The sequence below is a fragment of the Mustelus asterias genome, chromosome 6, assembly GCF_964213995.1.
Source record: "Mustelus asterias chromosome 6, sMusAst1.hap1.1, whole genome shotgun sequence".
NCBI classification, from domain to species: domain Eukaryota; kingdom Metazoa; phylum Chordata; class Chondrichthyes; order Carcharhiniformes; family Triakidae; genus Mustelus; species Mustelus asterias.
Window position 1 is genome coordinate 107,644,869 of NC_135806.1, and position 24,163 is coordinate 107,669,031.

General features: G+C 40.5%; 1 protein-coding gene across 1 annotated transcript in view; it reads left to right on the forward strand.

The window, feature by feature from the left end:
* Window positions 1-19,939, forward strand: part of mccc2 (methylcrotonyl-CoA carboxylase subunit 2) — a 77,892-nt gene extending 57,953 nt beyond the window's left edge. Inside the window, exons 13-17 of the mRNA XM_078214887.1 lie at window positions 4,398-4,464; window positions 6,545-6,701; window positions 8,830-8,944; window positions 10,769-10,854; window positions 18,935-19,939. Of these exons, the coding sequence (XP_078071013.1) occupies window positions 4,398-4,464; window positions 6,545-6,701; window positions 8,830-8,944; window positions 10,769-10,854; window positions 18,935-19,052 (543 nt within the window). The 3' untranslated portion in view covers window positions 19,053-19,939. The remainder of the gene's footprint in view (window positions 1-4,397; window positions 4,465-6,544; window positions 6,702-8,829; window positions 8,945-10,768; window positions 10,855-18,934) is intronic.
* The last annotated feature ends 4,224 nt before the right edge of the window (window positions 19,940-24,163 follow it).

The window sequence follows — 24,163 nt, forward strand, 5'->3', positions numbered from 1 at the left end:
CATACTCGCAAGAGACCTTTTTGAAAACACACTCACCAGGACGTATCATCATTTCTCTACTTCCTCAGAGAAATGGAACGATAATCTAATAATTTTTTTGTACCTGGACTAATCTTGAATTGGCATTAATCAGAGAACTCTTAATTGAACGTTGGCTGATTTTTCATTTGAGTGATACATTTGTTCCAGTATTACAGTTTGATATTCCATTTGTATGAGCCACATGGTATCCACAGTTGTTTACTTAATTACGAGTTATTTTAAAATTCTCATGTTTTTAAAAGCAGCATTGGGCTATAGTTTGGGTTTTCTAGAAGTGATGTATCAATCACTACTCAGGGCCCGATTTTACCAAAACAAACGGGCGCGAAATCGCGGTAAAGTTGGGCGTCGGGCCTTTAACGGCTTTACCGACAGCCAATTCGGGCTCGGGTCCGGCGTGCGCCCGAATCGGGCGGCCCGACAATTTAAATGCATTTGCATGCATTTAAATCGACTTAACCACGCGCTCAACTCTACCGCCAAATCCCACTTTACCGTCTTCTGGCCCGATCCGCGTCCGCGCTGTTACCGACCTGCAGAATAAAAGTCTGAAGTCGCCGCTGCAGCCTCCGAAGAGCGGGGTCAGAGACTGCAACGGCTCTCTGACCCAGGTCATCCTCTAGTCGGGGTGGGAGGAGGAGAGGGGATGTGGCGTCTCACCCCCGGGGGGTGGGGAGGGGGTACGACGTCTCATCCCCTGGGGTGGGGGGGGGGGGTTGGGAGAGGAGGGGGTGTGACGTCTCATCCCCTGGCCGGGGGGGGGAGAGGGGGTGTGAAGTCTCATCCCCTGGGGGAGGGGGGAATGATGTCTCATCCCCTGGTTTGGGGGGGGGGGGTGGGTGGGGGAAGGAGGGGTTGTGACGTCTCATCCTCTGGTCGGGGGGTTCCGCTGCATGTCTGAGGCCGATCCCTCCTGGCACCATCACTGGTACACTACCAGCCACAGCCATCTCTCCCGCTCTCTCGCACCTGCAGGGAAGAGTAATCTGTGGCTGGTAGTGTCCCAGTGATGGTGCCAGGAGGGATCGGCCGCAGACACGCAGCGGAACCCCCCCGACAGAGAATGAGTCCTCATCGCCCCCTCCCCCCCAGGGGATGATACGTCACACCCCCTCTCCCCCCCCAGGGATGATCGGTCACACACACACACACACACACACACACCACCACCCCCCCCCCCCCCCCCCCCCGACCAGAGGATGAACGTCAGAGAGCCGCTCTCTCTGCTTTTTTGTTCGCGCCTGGGCGCGCTGTCAGATTTTTTTCAAACTGCACATGCGCAGTTCAGAGCTCTGAGCGGTCCGCCAGTGCTAAGCCCCGCACACAGCACGGATCGGGCCAGAGCCGGGAAAACGCGTATGGGCGTGCTGGAAAGAGGATTCCAGGCGCGGATCCGTATTACGCTCGGATCCCGCCCTTAGGCTCCGATTGGTAAAATCGGGCCCTCAGTCTTAGCTATTTAACACCAGTCTCTATTATGCTTGCTCCACCAGGGCAATCGGTTTTATTTTGTAATGCACAAAATACAATGTAATTCTGAATCTAGAGACCAAGAAAGAATGGTAATCTTCTGTGTTTCAATTCTGCTGCAAAAGTGTAAGTGTTTCAAGGTTCTGTAGCTAAATACTCCTGAAATTCCAAAACAAGGAACAGGATTTTTCTCATCGCAAAATTACTTGCCCGGCCACCAGAGAAGCTCATGGGCAATGCATCCCTGCTGATCACAGCTGCCCTGCAGCCATTTAACACTCCATGAAACATTCATTGGCTGGTGGCCACTGCCAGGACTACAAGAAGACCCCAGAGTCAAAATGCTGAAGCCCCAGAACACAGGGGAGTCCAGAGTCAGGGGTTAGGGTTTGTGATTTGGATGTAAAGTGGGGAGGGAGTAACTGGGGAGCCCAAACCTTGATGGACTGTGCTTGATCTCGAAAGGGTCTAGTAATGGGTGTGTTTGCTGGGCATCTCCCCCCACACCATCGCTGAACTCCTAATGCCAGCTTCAGAATTGAGGCCGGATGGGAAGCAGCCCTCAAGTGGCCATTAATTAGTGCAAAGGACGAGCGGGTTTCCGTTGGCCTCACCCACTGTCCTGTAAACTCGCAGAGAGGTCTGGGTGAGCAGGAGGGTGGTGGGCAGCTCCCTTCCCCAACCACCTGCAAACCCATTGATGCGGGCTCATCAAAGTCTGAAAATGTGTGATGTCGGTGCGAAGGAAGGAAAGTTTTGTGCACCTTAAGCTGTAGAATCCATTTTTACTATTCAGCTAATGAGCATTACAGTTGACCACAGAGAATCATCAAATGATGCGCTATAGGAGATCATTGTGCCAGTGCTAGCAATCTGAAAGACCTTCTAATTAGTCTCGCTCTCCTGCTCTTTTCCTGTAACTTAAAATAAAACCTTCAAATACTTATTAATTCCCTTTTGAAGATTACTGTTGGATCTGTTTCCACAATTCTCAGATAATTTCAAAGATTTTATTCTCTTACGCTGTTGCAATTATCAGTGAACTATATTTTTATCCTATTCTCTCTGGGAAGATAAGAATGTGTAAAATTCTTACGCTGTCACAGACTTTCAGTCTAAACGCAGTATATTAAAAAATAACTAGCAACGGTTAGCCAAGCACTGCAAATAACCACCATCCTGTTAATTTTTCATCTTTCTGTTTACTTTTTGGGGCAAGTGTTTTTGTTGACAGCATCAAGGACTTGACTCGAGATTCAACAGTGTGAAGCAGTTCAATTTAAAATGCGTTTGATCATAATTTTTCACAAACGGCTCGAGTTGCTGGTGCTTTTATGCACCTTGAGTTTTGACCTTAAATAAAGATAACATTGTTCATCAGCTACTACACTTTGTCTTTTATAGCTTCCACAGTATTAGTCACCAGCAGTCATTTATACAGAAATTGCCACTTTTGCTTGAGTAAATGTGGGCGATTCATTGAAGTGGAAGATTGCAGTTCCATTAAATTTGAACAAAGATGAAAATCAGCTGTCTGCAATGATAATAATAAAACAACATACAGATTGAGCAGTTTAGAGCCTAAATAGCCTTTTATGCAATTCAGAATGGTCTGAAAAAACATATTTAAATTGTTACCTTCACAAACAGTCCTCTGCAGGCTTTTTAAATGTACAGCAAGGTAGACTCATGATTAAGGTCAAATTTGTGTAGTCAGGACAAGTAGCAGAATGGATAGTGAACACAAAACAAGCATGGGTTAAACTTAACCTGTCAAAAAGTGTGAAGTTGGGTTTCACAAGAATTGTTCATCATTTACAGAAGTAATTTAGACTTGGTAATTATAAATACAATTGCAAAATGATTGTGATCCAAATTGGCTGTAGCTAATAGATAATAGATTAAAGAGTAAACCAATGGAGGTGTTAAAGTTTTGAATAGGGTTTAATAGGGTAGGTAAAAAAAACTTTGACATGTGAGGGAGGCCTGAACTAGGGACCATAACTATAACATAGTCACTAATTAATTCAATAGGGAACTGAGGCAAAACTTCTTTCCAACAATAGCAACTTATATTTATATAGCGCCCTCAACATAATGAAATGTCCCAAAGAGTTTCACAGGAATATTATAAAACGCAGCAAGACACTGAGCCTCATAAGCCTACAGGTCAGACGACCAAAAGCTTGGTCAATAAGTTGGTTGTAAGGAGTGCCTTAAAGGAGGACTTACCCAGAGAATGTTTAAAACGTGGAATTTGCTATCACAAAGAGTAGTTGAGGCAACTAGTATAAACATATTTAAGGGAAAGTTCGGCAAACACATGAGGGTAAAAGGAATGGAAGGATATGTTAATAGGGGTTAAAGAAGAAGTGCAGAAGAAGGCTTGTGTGGCCCGTATAGACCATTACGGACCTGTTTTAGTGCTGTGAATCATTGCTTGGCTTTCAGTCAGTGCTATGGCCTTTTTACAGCACTTCTCCAAAATACATCTGACATGGTGTGCCGCGAGCGTGATTTTAAAATACCTTTCCAAGGGTAATGCTGTTGTGTTAGAGGTGAAGGAAGTACTAATGGTAAAAAAAAATCACACCTTACAGACAAATCTAACCAATTTTCAGCATTCTGCAGAGCTGGAGGTGATCCAGCAGCTAGAACACTGGAGACTCTCAGTTGGTAGGTCAAAGGTTGAACCTCAGTTACTTCAAGATGCTTGTGCTTTATTTTCCCCCTGACAGTAATACAATGAAACATAAGCTTGTCTGACATCAAGATACCTTTTTTTCAGTTTTGTAAAAAATTTTTTATTATCAGGGCTATGTACCTTGCTACCATTATCTTGCTTAAGACTCTCAAAACTAATGTGCCTCTTTATCTAATTACAGGGAACTCATTTTATTGAGCTGTGCTGTCAGCGAAACATCCCCCTCGTATTTCTACAGAACATAACAGGTGAGAAAGAGAAGGAGCATTTCTGCCCATATTTTGGACACAACAGATCAGAATAGAGCAATATCTGTTCATTCAGTTGTGGCCATTGTCAAATATATGCCTATCCATACCTGATGGTCATTGTATCACAAGAGAAACAGACAGGAAGATAAAACAGTCAAAAGTGTGTCCTAAAGATTTTCACAGTAACTTCATTGCAGTGTTGATGTTAGCCTACTTGTGACAATAAGTAAACTTTAAAAAACTTGAGATTGTAAAATCTTTCTACTTCTTTGCAGATTTATACTCTTAATCAATTTTATTGTGTTTTCATAGAATCTAGAGGGCAGAAGGGGGCCATTTGGCCCATTGAGCCTGCATCGACTACAATTCCACCCGGGTCTTATCCCCGTAACTCCACATATTTACTCTCCTAATCCCCCTGACACTGAGGGGCAATTTTTCATGGCCAATCAACCTAACCTGCACAGGGCAGAACGGTGGTACAGTGGTTAGCACTGCTGCCTCACAGCGCCAGGGACCTGGGTTCAATTCCGGCCTCGGGTCACTGTCTGTGTGGAGTTTGCACATTTTTCCCATTTCTGCGCGGGTTTCCTCCGGGTGCTCCGGTTTCCTCCCACAGTCCAAAAATGTGCGGGTTAGGTTGATTGGCCATGCTAAATTGACCTGGTGTCAGGGGGATTACCAGGATAAATATGTGGGGTTATGGGAATAGGGTGGGATTGTGGTTGGTGCAGACTTGATGGGCCAAATGGCCTCCTTCTGCACTGTAGGGATTCTATGATCTTTGGACTGTGGGAGGAAACCGCAGCACCCACCCAGAGGAAACCCATGCAGACATGGGGAGAATGTGCAAGCTTCACACAGCCAGTCACCCGAGGCCGGAATTGAACCCGGGTCCCTGGCATTGTGAGGCAGCAGTGCTAATCACTGTGCTGCTCCTAGAATCCCTACAGTGGAGAAAGAGGCCGTATAGTCCATCGAGTCTGCACCGACTCTCTGACAGCGTGTCTTATCCAGGCCCTCTCCCCGCCCTATCCCCTTAACCCTGTACATTCACCATGGCAAATCCACCTAACCTACACATCTTGGGACAGTAAGGAGCAATTTAGCATGGCCAATCCACCTGACCTGCACATCTTTGGACTGTGGGAGGAAACTGGAGCACCGGGAAGAAACCCACGCGAACACGGGAGAACGTGCAAACTCCACACAGACAGCGACCTGAGGCTGGAATCGAACCCAGCCTCGAATTGTTTTCATAAATAGAACAGACTATTTTAAAGTACATTTCTCAGCATCCTTTCATCTTCCCTTAAAAGTTTAAATGGCAACTTACCACCTGTAGATCTACTTTGGAATTGGTCCTTCTCAACAAATTTCTCTATAGAGTCAGTGAGAAGTAACTGAGATTAAGATTTCCCCAGGCAAAGTTACCCTACAGTGAACTTCGGTATTTGTGCTTGTGTATTCAGATTTTGTCAGTTCCATTTCCACACTGCGTGTGTGCTTTTTTTCTCCACAGAACTCTATCCTGCAGCTGTCTCAGTTGCCCATGTGACATTAACAATGCCCCAGTCATTTTCTTGACATATTCTGAAAGCTGTCTCCGTTTTTTGCATATTCAGATTGATTCATGTTATCTGCCACCCCTTTGTGTTACATTAACAACTACTCCAATACAGTTGGAGTACTGTGTGGCTTTAAATAAAAATCAGAAATAATTATTTCACTTTCAGCAATGTTGTTATAAGAGCATTTAATGGATATTAAATGCTTTTTCCTGCCATTTTAATAGCAGCATTAACCTGAAGGATGTCACCACATCCTATCCATTCTATAGTAAAATGAATGTCGACTGAATCTTAATGGACAAGCCTTATAAATGAAGATAATTACAACAGACAGACCGCAAAATACTAAGTGGATGCCAGAAAAGAATTATGTTGACAGACATCTCAGTATCTTTATCCAGAATTACATTTTCCTTCAGTTGCTTTGGAATGTTTTTTAGATTTAGAGCTTGAATGCTGAAGATTTAGTAAATGTACCCTAATTAATTGTTACTTTCTAACAAAAGGTTTCATGGTCGGAAGAGAATATGAAGCCGGCGGAATAGCTAAAGATGGAGCCAAAATGGTGACTGCTGTCGCATGTGCAAATGTTCCCAAAATTACTGTGATTGTGGGTGGTTCATATGGTGCTGGAAACTATGGAATGTGTGGAAGAGCATATAGGCAAGTAACTGTACTACTTGTTATACTCTATACTATGTCTAGTGCAGATAGAAATCTGAAATAAAAATAGGAAATGCTGGAAATACTCAGCAGCAATGGCAGCCTCTGTAGATTGAGAAAAAAACATCAGGTCAATGATCTTTCATTGGAACTGAAGGAAGTTTGAGATGCAATAGGTTTTAAGCCAGTGACTGAAGGTGGGCTGTGGTGATGGTGGGGTGCAGGCAGGAAAAAGAACAAAAGGCAATGTTTGTGATAGGGTGGAAAGCAGAAACGGTTAAATGACTAAAGGATTGGTGGTGCAAGGTCAAAGGGACAAGTATGGAACAGGTAAACAAAATGATGTGACTAGAGGAGGGATGAGTGGCAGAATCATGAACAGATGCCTACTTCTGCTGTCTTTGTTTGTATGAGCTCCATGTTTACTTTTGCTAATATCTTACTTTATACTTATCTATCAAAACTTTTACAATCTGGTTTTTGTGTCTCTTGATAGTTTTCTCTCGTATTCCATTTTTGTTCTCTCTTTATCACTTTCTTAGCCATCCTTTGCTGGTATCTAAAACTCTGTAAGAAGTCTCACAACACCAGGTTAAAGTCCAACAGGTTTATTTGGTACAAATAAACCTGTTGGACTTTAACCTGGTGTTGTGAGACTTCTTACTGTGCTTACCCCAGTCCAATGCCGGCATCTCCACATCTAAAACTCTCCCAATGCTTAGGCTTACCACTCTTCAGCAACATTGTAAAGCTTTTCCTTTGGCTCATCACTACCTTAATTTCTCTTCTTAGCCAGTTAGATCACTTTTCCAATAGGGTTTTTATTAAGGAAATGTATATTCATTGCAAATTATGAATTATCATTTAATTTGATATAAAATCTTGTAACCATTCTGATTAATTATAATGGAGATCAAAGCTGTGTATGTGAATAATTGTGTTAATTGACGTAGGTCTAACATTTCATCTCAAAAGATCCTGAAAAAGAGAAAAAGCTACTGAAACACTATAACCACAGTCAATCTAATCTATTCGATTTTACCAAACCGCTAAATTGATCAACCTCCAGTTGATAAAACTTAACATTGAATTGAACTCAAAAGGAAAAATGTAAAACCAAAGCTGTGATTGTTCTCTCCAAGACCTCCAAAGAGAGGTTCTTATTCTACGGAACAGACACTTAAGTTGCATGTGCTCCAGCAATACCAGCTGATGGAAACGTGTATAACTAAGCTCTCGACAGTGCTATGCCACTTAAGATAATTACAAACATTGTTAAATTGTAAATATGATGAGGTTAATGTAATATAGTAACAAATTTCATTCATGCAGAATACAGTACCATTGCATTGCTCTGTCAAATTTTAAATACACATGTTAAAATCTCTTAGCATTTGAAAGAGAAAAGGTAGGTTCTAATTTTGGGTACAATCTTTTCGGCAGGGACTCCACCCAAAATGTTAACCTGTCTTTTCTCAATTCAGGTACAACATTTAACATTTTATTTCAAATTGCTGTTATTGATAGCTTGCACTTGAGATGAAAAAGAAAAACTAACAACATTTTCATTTATTCTTAAAATTTTTTCAAATAATTGAGTGTTTGAAATAAAATGCTAATGTTGTAGAATACTGTCACATTAAACTGACTTTCAAGATTACATAGAAGTGGAAAGGAAAATATATGAGATCAGCAAAAAATGCCCTTCTAGATGTCCAGTACGTGGAACCTATTTAGAAATAGAACCTAGAGCATCATAGTCAAGGAGTCCACAATATCTTTGAATTAAATTTGTCAAGTTATATGTAATATAATTTACATGTCTTAAACACTTATGTTTCCATGATAAAGTTAAACCAATTTATTAATGATTTTTCTGACAACTGATGTCCTGCAGTTCAGGTTTCTTGCTATATGTTTTATGATTACTACATTTATAGTCGTTGTGTTGTGGAATATCTGAATTTGTTTTATTATTTGGAAAGAGGAGCTCTGATTTGCAAAATTTTCAGTACTGTCAGTTTGAAGAATTCTGCCTTTCGCCTTAAGTGTTTTTGTGGGAGGGGAAGACATTACCGTATTTAATAATGAATGCCATTAAACTTCATTTTCTCTTTTATCCTATCAGCCCAAGGTTCCTCTACATGTGGCCAAATGCACGCATCTCTGTGATGGGGGGTGAACAAGCTGCCACTGTTTTAGCTACAATTACAAAGGACCAAAGGGCAAGGGAAGGAAAAGAGGTGGGTATCCATGTGATGTGGGACTCCTTCAGGTAAAATAGTTTAATATATAGAGCTGGGACAGGTGAGCTTGAGTTTGAAGTAATGAAGACAGAAATGGCAGTACAACCAGCATGCAGTTTACACATGGTAAATCCACCTCCTTGAATAACTACTGCATTGGATAAGCACAGAAACCCAACATGAAGAAATGCTTTGTTTTCTAAATCTATGCACTGGTTTCACAAATATAATTGGCTGTAACAGCCCTAATTTTCTGAGAGTACTTTGCATAAACTGAGAATCAATGACTCTCCTCTGTCCTAACAACCTTATTATTGGAAATCCACCTGGTACTATCCCAGTATTTGTCTTCTCATTTCCTGCTCTATATTTTGCAGCCTGGGCCAAGTGGGATTTCTGAACTGCTATATGTAAATATGTATACTCAAATTGTTTTGAAAAATGTATCTTGTGTGCATACTAGTTGTCTTGAACCTGGAATACAAACTTTTGTATTTGGTTTGGGGCCTTTAGATAGCACTCAGGCTTGGTAAAAGAGAATTGGAAGTTGAAAGTAACTTCACCTCATTAATACACAGTGCAAATGCAGAATCATTTGAATTGAGAATGATTAAACAATTAATTCACAATCATAAGAAACAATATAATAGAAATAATTGTCTGCATTTTACAGCATCTTTAATATTCTCAGCATATGCCAAAACCAATGAATTATCTATTTGAAGACAAATATGGCAGACAATTTACTCTCAACAATACGGAAGAAGCACAATGCGATGAATCACTGGGCTATATTTTATGATGGTGTAGGTTGAGGGATAAATGGTCATGACACTGGGCTGGCTCTTTGTTCTTCTTTGAAAAAGTGCCATGCGATATTTATCAGACATCCAGTGCTGGTTGTGTAGAAATTTCCCCAATAAAACATTGGTGAATCTGACACCATTGGGCCAGATCTTCAGCATTCACCGATTGAGGCCTACAGTGGCACTGCAAGTTCTGTGGAGCCAACCTACGTTGGAACCAGAACTTACCTGGTTTGCAAGAAATGGCTCCATGGGAGTTTACGCTGATGGTCCCACTGGGACCTGTCAGTGAGTAGATGTGGATTTATTTATTTATTATTGTCACAAGTAGGCTTACATTAACACTGCAATGAAATACTGTGAAAATCCCCTAGTCGCCGCACTCGGGTGCCTGTTCGGGTACACTGAGGGAGAATTTAGCGTGGCCAATGCACCTAACCAGCATGTCATTCAGACCGTGGGAGGAAACTGGAGCACCTGGGGGAAACCCATGCAGACACAGGGAGAATGTGCAGACTCCGCACAGACAGTGACCCAAGTGGGAATCGAACCCAGGTCCCTGCCGCTGTGAGGCAGCAGCGCTAACACTGTGCCACTGTGCCTGGTACTTACCAAGTTACTTACTTTGATTCATTTAGGGCTGTTCCTTGCACTCTGGTCCACCTAATGAAAGATCATCAATATGAAACGGTAACTTTGTTTCTTGCTCAATAGATACTGTGTGACCTGCTGAGTATTTCCAGCAGTTTCTGTTTTTATTCAGATGTCCAGCATCTGCAGTATTTTGGTTTCCTTTTAAGAGGTTTGTGGACTAGTTGATGAGTTTCCAGGGCTTAGTCATGTATGAAATCTGGAAGTCAGGAATTTCTGTTTATTTGAATTAAATTGAAACATAATAAAATTAGAAAAATGGAAATCGGATGACCACAACTGCCATTAACATTTCACTGTGCTTGCATTAAATCTCGCCCTGTGATATGCTGTTAGTTTCACCGTTTCTTTACTTTTCCTGTAGTTCTCTGCAGAAGATGAAGCAGTTCTAAAGGAACCAATCATCAGGAGATTTGAAGAAGAAGGCAGTCCTTACTACTCTAGTGCCAGGTACAAAAATAACTAGTTGAAATACTGTGTGCTTTAAATAGAGCAGATAAAATAAGATTGTTCCACCACCTATGCTTATATTAATAGTATTCTGTTGTTTCTCATTTAACAATGACACAATCAGACTGCTTCATCAACACCCCATCCCGACCTTAAGCATTCATTCCCTCCACCCCATCAGATTGTGGCAACAGCATGTACCATCTGCAAGATGCACTGCAGCAATTTGCCAGGGCACTTTCAACAGCACCTTCCAAACCTGCAGCCTCCACCGATTAGAAGAGCAAGAGTAGCAGCTGCAAGGGAATAGCACCATCTGTGAGTTCCCACCCCGAGACACATACCACCCTGACTTTGAATTATGTTGTCATTCTTTTATTCCCATTGGGTCAAAATCCTGAAATTCTCTTCCTAACAGCACCGTGGTGCATCTTCATCACAGGGACACTTCAGTGTTTCAAGAAGGCTGCTTACCCACCACCTCAAGGACAATTAGAGAACATACATTTGAATTAGGAACAGGGACAAGCCATTTAGCCCTTCTGCCTGCTTTGCCATTTCATAAGATCATGATTGATCTGATTGTGGTCAGATCTGATCCACTTTCTTCTATCCTTCAAACTTTTGGACTGCCTTTGTCAAACAAGAATCTATTGAATTAGTCAAGAAGAGAATTCCACAGACCAACGACCCTCTGACAAAAAAGGCTCTTCATCTCCAACTTAAATGGAAGACCACTTTTCTTTTAAAACTGTGTCCCCTAGTTCTAGTCTCTCCCACAAGGGGAAACATCCTCTTAGCATCCACCCCGTCAATCAAGGATCTTGTATTTTTCAAGAAGATGCCTTCTCATTCTTCTAAGCCAGCGGTTCCCAAAGGGTGCGGCACGCCACACTGGTGCAGCGAGAGAGGATGGCAAGTGTGGTGGGAAGATTCGAGGACAATCAAAGAAACATTTAAACATGGTTTAAACAAGCATTGTTTTATACTTTCTGGATGTCCCATGATCATATTATAAAGTAGTTGTGTTCTATGTTATGAAACAAGCACTGCTAGGAGTTGTTTCTTTTTGTTTTTGAATGTATTTCTTATCAATAAAAAATTTGGTGTGGCGTGAGCAAATTTTTATTCCGAAAGTGTGGCCCAGTGAAAAAAGTTTGGGAACCACTGCCCTAAGCGATAGCCCAACCTTTATTCATAAGTGTAATAGTAAGCATCTTCCTATTTGAATGTATATACTGATGTCTTTAGCAGTTTGAGCATGCGTATGAGCATCAGCAGTAGCGCAAGCTTTTGTGGGTTTAGTCTTACCACAAGGGACCTGTGTATCTGTCTGCCTCCAGTTCTGAGTCCATGCTGTACTGTATTTTGATATTTTTGTAGGTAAAGGAGATTAAATATCATAACATGTCAAATGTTGACTACCTTTTTGTGGCCAAGTTACCACAATATGAAAATGTTTTTAATCCCAGGAATCAGTTGCGTGAACTTTCTCTGAACTGCTTCTAATGCTATTACATCCTTTCTCAAGTAAGTAGACCAAAACAGTGCACAATACTCCAGATGTGCTCTCATCAATGCCCTCTGCAATTGCAGAAAAATCTCCCTATTTTTATACTCCATTCCTCTTGCAATAAACAGCAACATTCCATTTGCCTTCCTCACCATTTGCTCTACCCACTTTTCGTGAATCATGTACCAGGACAACCCTCTGTACCGCAAAATTTCTCTCCATTTACATAACATGCTTTATTTTCCTTCCTGCCAAAGTCGGTGAGTTCACATTTCTGCACATTATACACCATCTGTCAATTTTTTGTGTACTCACGTAACCTACCTAATCCCTTTATAGACTGTTTATGTCCTCCTCACAATTTATTTTCCTACTTATCTTTGTGTCATCAACAAAATTAGCATCTTCATCCAAGTCATTTACATAGATGGAAAATAGTTGAGGCCTCAGCATTGATCCCTAGGATGGGATGGGCTATAAATGCTAGCTTTGCCAGCGCCGCCCATATCCCATAAATCTATATTAAACAACCTTTGGTTAAAACAGACTACCATACTTTAAAATGGCATTGATCCAATCATTATTTGCATAGAAGCGTTTTGCATAGAAGTCCTTGTGTTGCCTTGTCAGAGGAAAATAAAAGTCTAATGTTCATTTTAAAAGCATGCCAATACAGTGAAACCTTCAGCTTGTTTTGATCTGCCTAACAATATAACAGCTGTCCTGTGTAATAGATTAATGAATTTTATAGCTCAATCTCAGTTACGTCCACTAATGAGCTCAGGAATCCATGAATTTGTGCGATTCTCCTCTCAATGGTGGCTCCACGTAGCTGATGACAGAGCAAGCAAAGAGGCTTTGTCAACTTCTGTCAGCATTTAGAACAGAAGTCATTTGTTACATCAAAAGGCATTTGGTTGATTTAGATCAGCTACTTCATCCTGTCAAAAGTTATTGCTAGAGGTTTGTTTGTTTTATGAGAAAGTGACATTTGATTTAAACAATAGATTGGGTACCTGTCATCTGTGAATAGTTGATCCTGAGTTTGTAATTCAGTGCATTTAATATTGCTTTCTCTGCGTTTTGCTATGCGATGGGTTATCTTGAAAGCAAATGCAAAATCTGGCCCACATGTTTCCTTCACTGGTTCCCTTGTAGACTGTAATAAAATAGTGACTATCCCAAAATTTCAAGTTTTTTCTGCCAAGTCATAAATTCTATCAATGCTCAGCTGTTTGCTCATTCATATTTAAAACAAAGGTGAACCGCTTAATTTATTTTATCCCCCCCACTAACCATGTACATACAATATGTATTATATATAGACATACGGATAACAAGAGCAGATTTTATTGGCTGGATGTAGGTGTGATTGGGCTGGTAGTAACTGTTAGCATTCGTCGCCTCTCTGAAGCTGACCACAATTTCAGGATGTTGGGCGTGGACTTATTAGTACAGAATAAGCTGCAATCTGCCACTCAGAACTCCAACATAGGCTGCACTGTGGACCCCTTCTTCACCCTCCCAGAGCCGGCAATGACTGAAATCAGTCATTTCAAGGGAATTTCAACTTTCCTGCGATCATCTCACTGCTACAAACCCCATAAAAGTTACATCTTGTTCAACAGGTATAATTAGGTTTTTAATGTTGGTTAGATAAAATCTGATAAAGAGCAGAGCTCACCCTGAAAAAAAGAATTTTGTAGTTGTGGATTGCTGTTAAATTACTAATTAGATTTTTATGTACATGTCCCCAATCTTTAATTTGCTCCATTTAATATTTTTAGAAGTGACTTACTTCGGTACTCTGTTTCCTGATTGGAAAGCCTGATGGCAATTACTGCAGCCCCAAACTGATAATGCCCAGTTGCAAAAGTTGCCTTGAAATTGCTTCAATGTATCTGTGTAAATTTTGTACAATGTAGGTAGGGCTCTTGCAAGTGGCTTTACTTTATTTTGGTGACTGATTTTGCAGAGGCACCAGTGGAAACCTGTGAAATACACTTGCCACAGAGTGAGAAAAATTATCAGCCTTTCACCTGGGTTTCTTCAAAGGAAAACATTACCTTCTGTTACCCATCCTTCCATTTTGTGATTTTGTGACTAATTTTTCTTTGAATTAGTTATTAATGCCCCTGGTTTTTCAGGTGAGCAAGTCAGGACATTTCATGCATCGGTGCAGACTTGATGGGCCGAAGGGCCTCTCCTGCGTTGTAGTATTCTGTGATTCTGAACTGGGTGATCAAGGGTCACTGGTACATTTCGTACTTTCCACCAACTATTGACCTCTTGTGTTTGTCCTGAAAGTTTCTATGAGGGTATTGAGTTACATTGAAATCACTTTCTGATTAATATCCTTTTACACTGAAACTAGCTTGTCTTTTGAATGTTTACTTTCTTGATATTGTTGTAACTCATTTTCTTCATGACGTTAAGTTTTTTTATAAGTTCTATTTTTTCTTTGCCATCTGTGAAAGTTGAACATTTTTAAATGTTCCACATTCTTTATTATAAAGAAAATAACCTGAAATGGTTTTATTTTAAATATCTTGTGGTTTAGGAATTACAATGTAAAACGGGACTGGGTAGATTAGAGGGGACTAGAAGGTGCAGTGTGCATGAGCTGCCCTTTCACCTCTGGACTTGAATAACATTCAGAATTGTAGTCTGTTTCTTGACTATAGGTGCTCTACTTAAAATTAATTTGACACCCAACCCTCTACGTGATAGGCAGGGGCCACCCCAAAAAAAACCTACTTTTATTTGGAATTAATTGGTACTAAATTGGCAATCTCTCTCAGGGAAGTCAAGGGTCTGACTAATATGGGAATTTCAGATAATGCATTGCTGCAGTAAAGGGTGTTAGCATGGTTAAAATTTGTTGTTGAGGTAGAATAGAGAGTACTTCAAACGATGCTGTGGCCTATTTAACTTGGGGCGCTTAATGCTGTCACTGGGTGCACAAAATAGAAGTGTATTCCTTTCTCAGCGCTGGGATCTTGCATCTTGTCCACAAAATTAGAATGGAAAACTAAAACCAATGTAGCTTTCTGAGAAAATGAACCTCTTGATTATTGTTAATCTTTTGATCAGAAAATCTATGGATATACACATAGGTGACAGTAATAGCAATAATATAATGGGACTTCTGCTACCGGATAACTTTTAAAAGAAATCCACAATTGTTACTGGGTTTCAGACTATTTCAGCATAGTTTTTTTATAGGCTTTTAATTACATATAGTCATGGAAGGATTTACAGCTACATTTTAAATATTGCTAATGGCTATCCATAATTGCCAAACTTCTACCAACAGAAATGCAAGAGTCCACATACGCTTGTTAGTGGCTCCTGAAGTAAATGTGCAAAGTTCAATATCCCGGATGTTTTAATTAACGTTGATGTGTAGAAAGCCACATGCAATAAACAGAATGTCTCATTGGGAGGCCTGTAGGTGACTAGTACAGATTAATTACCACCTACTTTAAACAAGACAAATAATAACCCCCCAGTCAAAATCAATCCGAACAATATCTTAATTCAGGTCAATTCACCCATTTTATTTCCTCTAGTCAGAACTGCAATGCATACTTAATGAATGGGGATGTGGTTAATTCTATTAAGAAAGTTTTAATACATTAAAGAATTAATGTAACTTTAAGGAATACAAAGTATGTAGACAGCCTAGAATAAATTCAGTATCATTCTAGCTTTAGAATAATTAATCATTTAGATTAAACCTAAACCTCGGTAGTTATCAGAAGCAATTCAGAAATGTTTTTAATGTTCAATGGTGTACCGGGACTGGAAGGTTTGAATTATAAGGAGAGGCTGCATAGGCTGAGACTTTTCCCCCTGGAGTGTAGGAGGATGAAGTGTGACCTTATAGAGGTTTCTAAAATCATGAGGGGCATAGATAAGGTGAATAGCTAAGGTCTTTTCCCCATGGTAGGGGTGTCCAAAATTAGAGAACATAGGTTTAAGGTGAGAGGGGAAAGATTTACAATGAACCTGAGGGGCACATTTTTCACACAAGAGGGTGGTGTGCATATGGAATGAGCTGCCAGAGGAGGTGGTAGAGGCGAGTACAATTACAACTTTTAAAAGACATTTGGACAGGTACATGGATGGGGAAGGTTTAGAGGGATATGGGCCAAACGCAGGCAAATGGGACTAGTTCAGTTTAGTTGGTTGGCATGGATAAGTTGGACCAAAGGGCCTAGTTCTGTGCTGTGTATCTCTGACTCTGTGTACAGTAAGGATAAATTAGTGGATTCAAATTAATGGATTAAACAAAACATATCTGATGGTGTACCATTGGACAGCCTTTTTAGCTAAAGGCTTCGGCCTCAGTCAGAGTTTTTAAATGGCTACTAGAGAGTTTGAGGCAGCAGGTAACCCAAAAACACTGGAGTTCAGCATTGTAAACTGGTTTTGTAGACCCTTTGTGGGAAACTGATGAAATCAGATACATCTGTGATAAATCTGTTCAAATCATCTGCTTTGCTGAGCACAACATTGTTCTGCACCTCACAACTGGGGAAGCATGTTGTTTCTCTTTGTGGGAGAGACTAGAATGAGGGGACATAATTTAAATAAAGGGTCTCCCATTTAAGACAAAGGTAGGAAGAATGTTTTTCTCTGAGGGCTTCTCTTCCTGGAGAACAGGGCAGCAGGGCCATTGGTTATTTTTAAGGCAGAGGTAGAAAGATTCTTGATTAATAAGGGAATCAAATGTTATCAGGGGTTGGCAGAATGTGGAAATGTGGCCACAATCGGATCAGCCATGGTTTTATTAAATGGCAAAGCAGGTCCAAGGGGCCAAATGTCCTACTCCTGTTCCTAATTTGTATGTTTGTATGTAACACACTGCTCGATTAACAAAGGGAGTGCTAATGGTGATAGTTCTGTAGAAGAGTCATATGGACTCAAAACTTGACTCTGTTTCTATCTCCACAAATTCTGTCAGACCTGCTGAGTTTATCGAACAATTTCAGATTTCTAGCATCCACAGGATTTTGCCTTTATTAAAAGTCTCTGTATGTGAGCCAGTCCACAAACCTTATTTAGTCTTATCATGATTTTTGGTGAGGCTTTTATCAACAACATAGAAACACCCTATGTGAATATTTTTTGACCAGTTAGGTTTAAAGCCAGCCTAATGAACTGAATTTTGGAAAAGTTTGTGTCCTTTTTCTCTCAGTCACTAAAATTTCAAATTTGCAAAGCAAATGTTTTAGAGAAAATTTTGAATGTAAAGACAGGAATTGCTGACTACAGGGAAAGTGATGGGGTGGAGAGAGATGCTGCAGAGTCAGAAAGGGTTTACAGCAAGTTGAGAAAGGAGGCTGATGGTGTTGGGCTACATGGCCTGAAAGGGGCCAAGGATAATATGTATCCCATTCTCCTGGACCTCCTCTGCCACAAGGATGCCAGACTCCACTTCTGCCAGATCTCCAACTGTAAATACTGCCAAATTCTGCCCCATCCCCCATTGCTTTAAGGCCTTTGAGCAGTTTGCTCAACCAGTAAACCTCCTCAAATACTTCCTCAGTAAAATACGTCCAAAATCTGGGTAAACATGATTTCCCCTTCACAAAACCATGTTGATTCTGCTTGATTGCCTTGAACTTATCCAAGTGCCTGCTATGAATTATTTAATAATAACTTTCAACATTTTCCCTGTGACAGATATTAAGCTAACTGACCTCACTTAGTTCTCACTTTCTGTCTCCCACCCTTTTTGAATAATGGAGTAGCATTTGCTATCTTCCAACCAAATGGAACATTCTCCGAATCAAAGGAGTTTTGGAAAAATGAAACCCACTGTCTTGGCAACCACTTCTTCTAAGACCCTAGGGTGAAGTCTATCAGTACCTGGGCTCCTGCCAATCCACAGCTCCAATATTTACTCAGTACCATTTCTCTGGTTAGTCTAATTTTCCTGAGTTCCTTCATCTCTTCCATTCCTGGCTTTTGGCTGCTTCTGGGATGTTACTTGTACCCTCGATGGTGAAGACTGATGCAAAATACCTGTTCAGTTTATTGCCATCTCCTGGTTTTCCATTATCAATCACTTTCTATAGGACCAAAGCTCACATTATTAACTATTTTCTTTTTAAAACATTTATAAAAACACTTACTATCTGTTTTTATATTTCCGGCCATCGTTCTCTTGAACTCTAATTTTTCCCTCCTTATTAATCTATTAGTTATCCTTTGCTATTCCTTATTTTCTGTCCAATTTTCTGACCTGCCACTTGTTTTTGCACAATTATATGCAGTAACGATTTGTGTCCCACTGCCAGTATTGTAAAAACGAAACGTGGAACAGTCTTTGTTGTCGGATCTGCTTTCTTTATCATCTGTGGTAACTTTTAAGCATTTTTTTGTGATGATGTATGCCAATCAGTATATGTTTAGTGGCATCTAACCTGACTACTGTATAGATTCTCAAGGTCGTCAGAATGGTTTTTGAGTTAATTTCGCTGGCATTTCCGGGAATTAAGCCTCATCGTTACTTAATTGCCATTTATTACTTTTTATATTTTTTTCTTGTCGTTGCAGGCTGTGGGATGATGGCATAATTGACCCTGCTGATACAAGGCTGGTGTTAGGTCTAAGTCTTAGTGCTGCACTCAATGCACCCACAAAGAAAACAAACTTTGGAATCTTCAGAATGTGACCTAAGCATTTATTTATTAGACACAACATTTTCCACCTTTCGACTGTAATAGGAGAACAGTATTAATCAAAATACTGTAAAACTTTATGAAATAAAATAATAATCCTTATTAATTGCAAAATGTGATGTGTAATTTGGATCAACGACTGACGAGCTATGGCGATACAAATCAGAATGTGGGTACAGCTGTCGGTGACCGACTTGGACTCATCTGATTCATTCTGGATGGAGATGGATGATACTAGTGTTATTTATGTGCTGCTTCCAATAATTCAAACTCAGAACCTAGCATTTTCTTCTTCTGATTGTTTTTGACCTCCTATTACTTCTGCTGTTAATAGCCTGGTTCTAACAGTGAGTGAGAAAGTATGTATGCGTTCTTGATGTTCAATTTATCTGTCTTCATGATTTGTGAGATGGACACGAACAGTGGTGAAAGTGGAATTTGTTAAGCTACATCGTCCACCCCCACCTCAATGCCTGCAACCTTTGTGCTGTCAACCTGTGAGATTTTGGCCTTTGATGGTTTCATAGCACAGCAGCAATTTGATTATAAGAGGATTTTATAATGACTTTGACATATTCACATTAAAAACAAAAGGTCAGTAGAAGTAGTTTTCGCATTAATTCTGGTGATTATTGGTCTGCTAGATTAAGTTGCAGGCTGCTGCCCTGCAAACAGACCATCTCCTGAACACTTCTAGGGTTAATGGGTGGATGAATTTATTTTTGTGCTGTTAATATATACAATATCGTTTACATAATACTAACCCTAATTACCATTTCTTACAAAACTATAAAATTTTGTTCTGAGCTGTTGCTTATGTTTTTCAAAAATATGAACTGAAATAATAATAAAGAGGCCAAGGGACAGAGGGCAAAGAATGAATGTTGTTTTTCAGACTAAAGGAGGTATGCGTTAGTGCTCTCCAGGGGTCAGTCATATCATGATATTGACTTGTTTGTTTGTAGACGACATGAAAGTTGGAAGTATAGCACACATTCAAGAGAATAACTTAGGGAGCACATAGAATGGTCAATGGGAAGTCACATGGCAAGTGAAATTTAATATAAAGTTTATTTATTAGTGTCACAAGTAGGCTTACATTAACACTGCAATGAAGATACTGTGAAAATCCCCTAGTCGCCACACTCAGGCACCTGTCTGGGTACACTGAGAGAATTTAGCATGGCCAATGCACCTAACCAGCACGTCTTTCGGACTGGGAGGAAACCGGAGCATCCGGAGGAATCCTACGCAGATACGGGGAAATGCTAACTCCGCACAGACAAATCGGGAAATTAAAAAAACAAATCAGGAATTAAACCCGGGTCCCTGGCGCTGTGAGCAGCAGTGCTAGGTGCTGTGAGGCAACAATGCAAGGTGCTGTGCCGCCATGCCGATTAAGTAATGCATTTTGGAAGAAAGATTGAGGAGAAGCAATATAAACAAAGCAATACAGATTTTAATGGGGCGCAGAAACATAGAGACTAGGGGGTTTACATACATAACTCTTTGAAGGTGACAGGACAAGTTGATAGTCTTTTTAAAAAGCATCTAGGATCCTTGGTTTCACGTGTAGATACATGGGGCTGGATTTTACACTCCCCATTGGCATGTTTGAATGCCGGGGTGGCTCATGAAATGCCTGCTCATCACCTTGCCTGCCCCAACCTGTCTCCCATTTTACGAGGGCTGTCAAGGCACTTAGAGGCTTATTGAAGCCTTTAAGTGCCAAACTAATGGCCACTTAAATGCCCCAGCCCCCTCTGATGCTATTTTATCTGCAGCAGGGAGAGACCCACGCCAGGTGGGTAACTTCTACGTTCACTTTTTTTTCTCCTTTGGCGGTCCCCCTTGCTCATTGGAGGCACCCATACCCCCAAGGTCATATCCCCACATTAGCCCTCCTTCATAGGCCTCTCAAACCCAGCCCCCTACCACCCTTGCTAGGCCCTGCCAGTCCCTGGACCTGTGCACAGTCTGGCCTTCATAACCTCCTCTACTGCGAGGACTGACTGTGTTTCCCACAGTGGCCACTGCTTAGACCTGGCATTTCCTAACAATCCGATTGTTTGGCAGCTTCCTAAAGGCAGGACTTCCTCCCCAGATGAGGGTGGAAGTTTCGCCCTGAGCCAACTAATATTCCATCAAGTATAAAATAGCTATTCAGAATTCTGGCTTTTACGTGGGTGGGCTCACTACTAACCTTTGAGTTTGGGGGTATAAGGGAACACGGCACCTCATAAAATCCAGTCCATAGAGTACAAGCTGTACTAGTTAAAGCCTCAAAGAATTCCAATAGATTTGTCAAGAATGATTTCCCTCTCATAAATCTATGCTGACTTGTCTGATTATACCACTGCTTTCCAAATGTTGTGCTGTGAAATCCTTGATAATGGACTCCAGCAACTTCCCTACTACTGATGTTAGGCTCACTGGTCTATAGTTTTCTATTTTCTCTTACCTCCCTTTTTGAATAATGGGCTTACAGTAGCTACCCTCCAATCTGTAGGAACCATTCCAGAGTCCAAAGAGTTTTGGAAAATGACGATCAAATGACCACCAATGGATCTACTATTTCTAGGGCCACTTCCTTAAGTACTCTGGGATGAAGATTATCAGGACCTGGTGATTTATCTGGTTTCAATCCCATTAATTTCCCCAAAACCATTTCTCTACTAATACTGATTTACTTCAGCTTCTCACTAAAGCTTACGTTTCTCAGAACTTCCGGTACATTATTCACGTCTTATTTTGTGAAGACGGAAACTCCAAGGTATATTATGAAGTTAGCCTAGACCCCAACTTTTTCTGTTTTGGCATTAGGGTGAGTGTTTTGCTCCAGGTATGATTCAATTGACCCACTAGGAAGCTTTTATTAAAACAAATTTTATTTAAGACCACAGCTAGAATATAACAAAAAGAATTAGCATAACTTTTGCCAATTAAAATACTTAAAAATGACAAAGTGTAATTTTTAACAGCTATCCATCTCTATTGTTCCAATTTAAGTAACATCTCATAGACATAAATCCCTTTTTCAGAACCTCATAGCACCAAAAGCAGATATGCTCACATGGATGCTAGATTTCTAGCCTTTTATCAACTCTAGACAGAGATCCAGACTGACACCTGTCTTCTGACTCTCATACCCCCACCTCCAGAGAAAGATCCATCCCCAAACAGCAGAATCTCAGAGAAAGAGACTTATTTCCTGACAGATTCCAGTCTCTAACTCCAAAGAATGAAAGAGACAGAGAAAGTGTCCTTTTTAAAAACCCCAAGCAGCAGACTGCCCTTGATTTTTCTGTGTAAGCCTAGATCCACCCAGTCACCTGATTTTTTTCTGTCAATCAATCTAATCAAGTCCTACTCTGCAAAATCCAGGAGAAACACTAAAATAACAGAATAGCATTAGTCCAGATTAAAACCAACATTTCAGCAATTGGGAGCAATTATGCTTCTGCAGTAACAATACAAGGCTGCTGGATTCGGTCCCAGCGACACCAGTATTAATAAAACAGATCCTGCACAAAAACATGACTAAAATACATTTCTTAAAGGCACAGCATTTTTACCCAAAGTATGAATTTAGTTCCTCAGCCATTTCTTTGTTGCCCATTATGAATTCTCCCATATCTGCCTGGAATGGGCCTACATTCAATTTTGTCAATCTTATTGTCTTTACATAACTATAGAAACTTTTACAGTCAGTTTTTATGTTCCCTGCTAACTTACTTTCATACTCCATATTTTCCCTTAATCAATTCCTTGGTCCCCTTTTGCTAAATTTTAAACTGCTCTCAATCCTCAGGTCTATTGCTTTTTCTTGCCAATTTTTATGTTTCTTCATTGAATCTAATGCTATCTCTAATTTCTCTTGTAAGCCATGGTTTGGCCACAGTTCCCTTTCTACTCTTGTGCCAAATAGGAATAAACAACTTTGAGTTCACCTATTCGTTCCTTGCCTGTCCACTGTCCTTTCTTTCAGTAATATTTCTCAGTCCATTATAGCCAACTCATGCCGGCTACCATCAGTTATCTTTAATGAGATTGAGAACCCTGGTCTCAGAATCAATTATGTCACTTTCCACCTTGATAAAAAATTCTATCACTTTATGATCACTCATCCCCATGGGTTCTCTCACAACTAGATTGCCAACTAATCCTTTCTCATTGCACAATACCCAGTCCAAGATGGTCTGTTCCCTTGTTTGTTTCTCAACATATTGGTCCAGAAAACAATCCTGTATAAATTCCAGAAATTCCTTCTCGATTGTACTGTGACTAATTTGACTCATGCAATCTAACTGCAGATTAAAGTCACCCATAATTACAGGTGTCCCTTTAACACATGCATCTCTGGTTTCCTGCTTAATGCTATTCCCGACATTACCATTACAGTTTGGTGGTCTGTACTACCCCAATGAATGTTTTTGCCCTTTAGTGTCTCTTAGCTCGATCCATACAAGTTCCACATTGTGCTAATATATTTCCTCAATATTGTATCAATATCTTCTTTAATCAACAATGCAACTCCACCACCTTTTCTTTTCTGCCTGTCCTTCCTAAACACTGATTAGCCCTAAATGTTTCATCCCCATCCTTGGTACCTTTGAGCCATGTCTCTGTAATCCCAACTATATCAGAGCCCTTTAAGTCTATCTGTGCAACTAATTCATCCATTTTACTTTGAATGCTCTGAGCGTTTAGGTACAAAACCTTTAATGTTCCTTGTTCTGTTCATACTATTTTTTATGGTGTCCTTATCTGATTCTGGCCCTTGATTTCTCTGCCTATCACTTCTTATTCTCTTATTGCTGTCTTTTTCTCTTGTTCTTGATTCCCCCTGCTCTGAATCCTTACAACTCTCTGGCTTCTGTCAAGAAGCCAATTTTGTATCCATTTAGATACCTCATCCTGGATCCCGTGAGATTTAACCTTATGCAACAACCTACCATGCGATACCTTGTCAAAGGCCTTGCTAAAGTCCATGTAGACAACATCAAATGCACTGCCCTCATCTACCTTCTTGGTTACCCCTTCAAAAAACTCAATTAAATTTGTGAGACATGATTTTCCACTCACAAAGCCATGCTGACTGTCC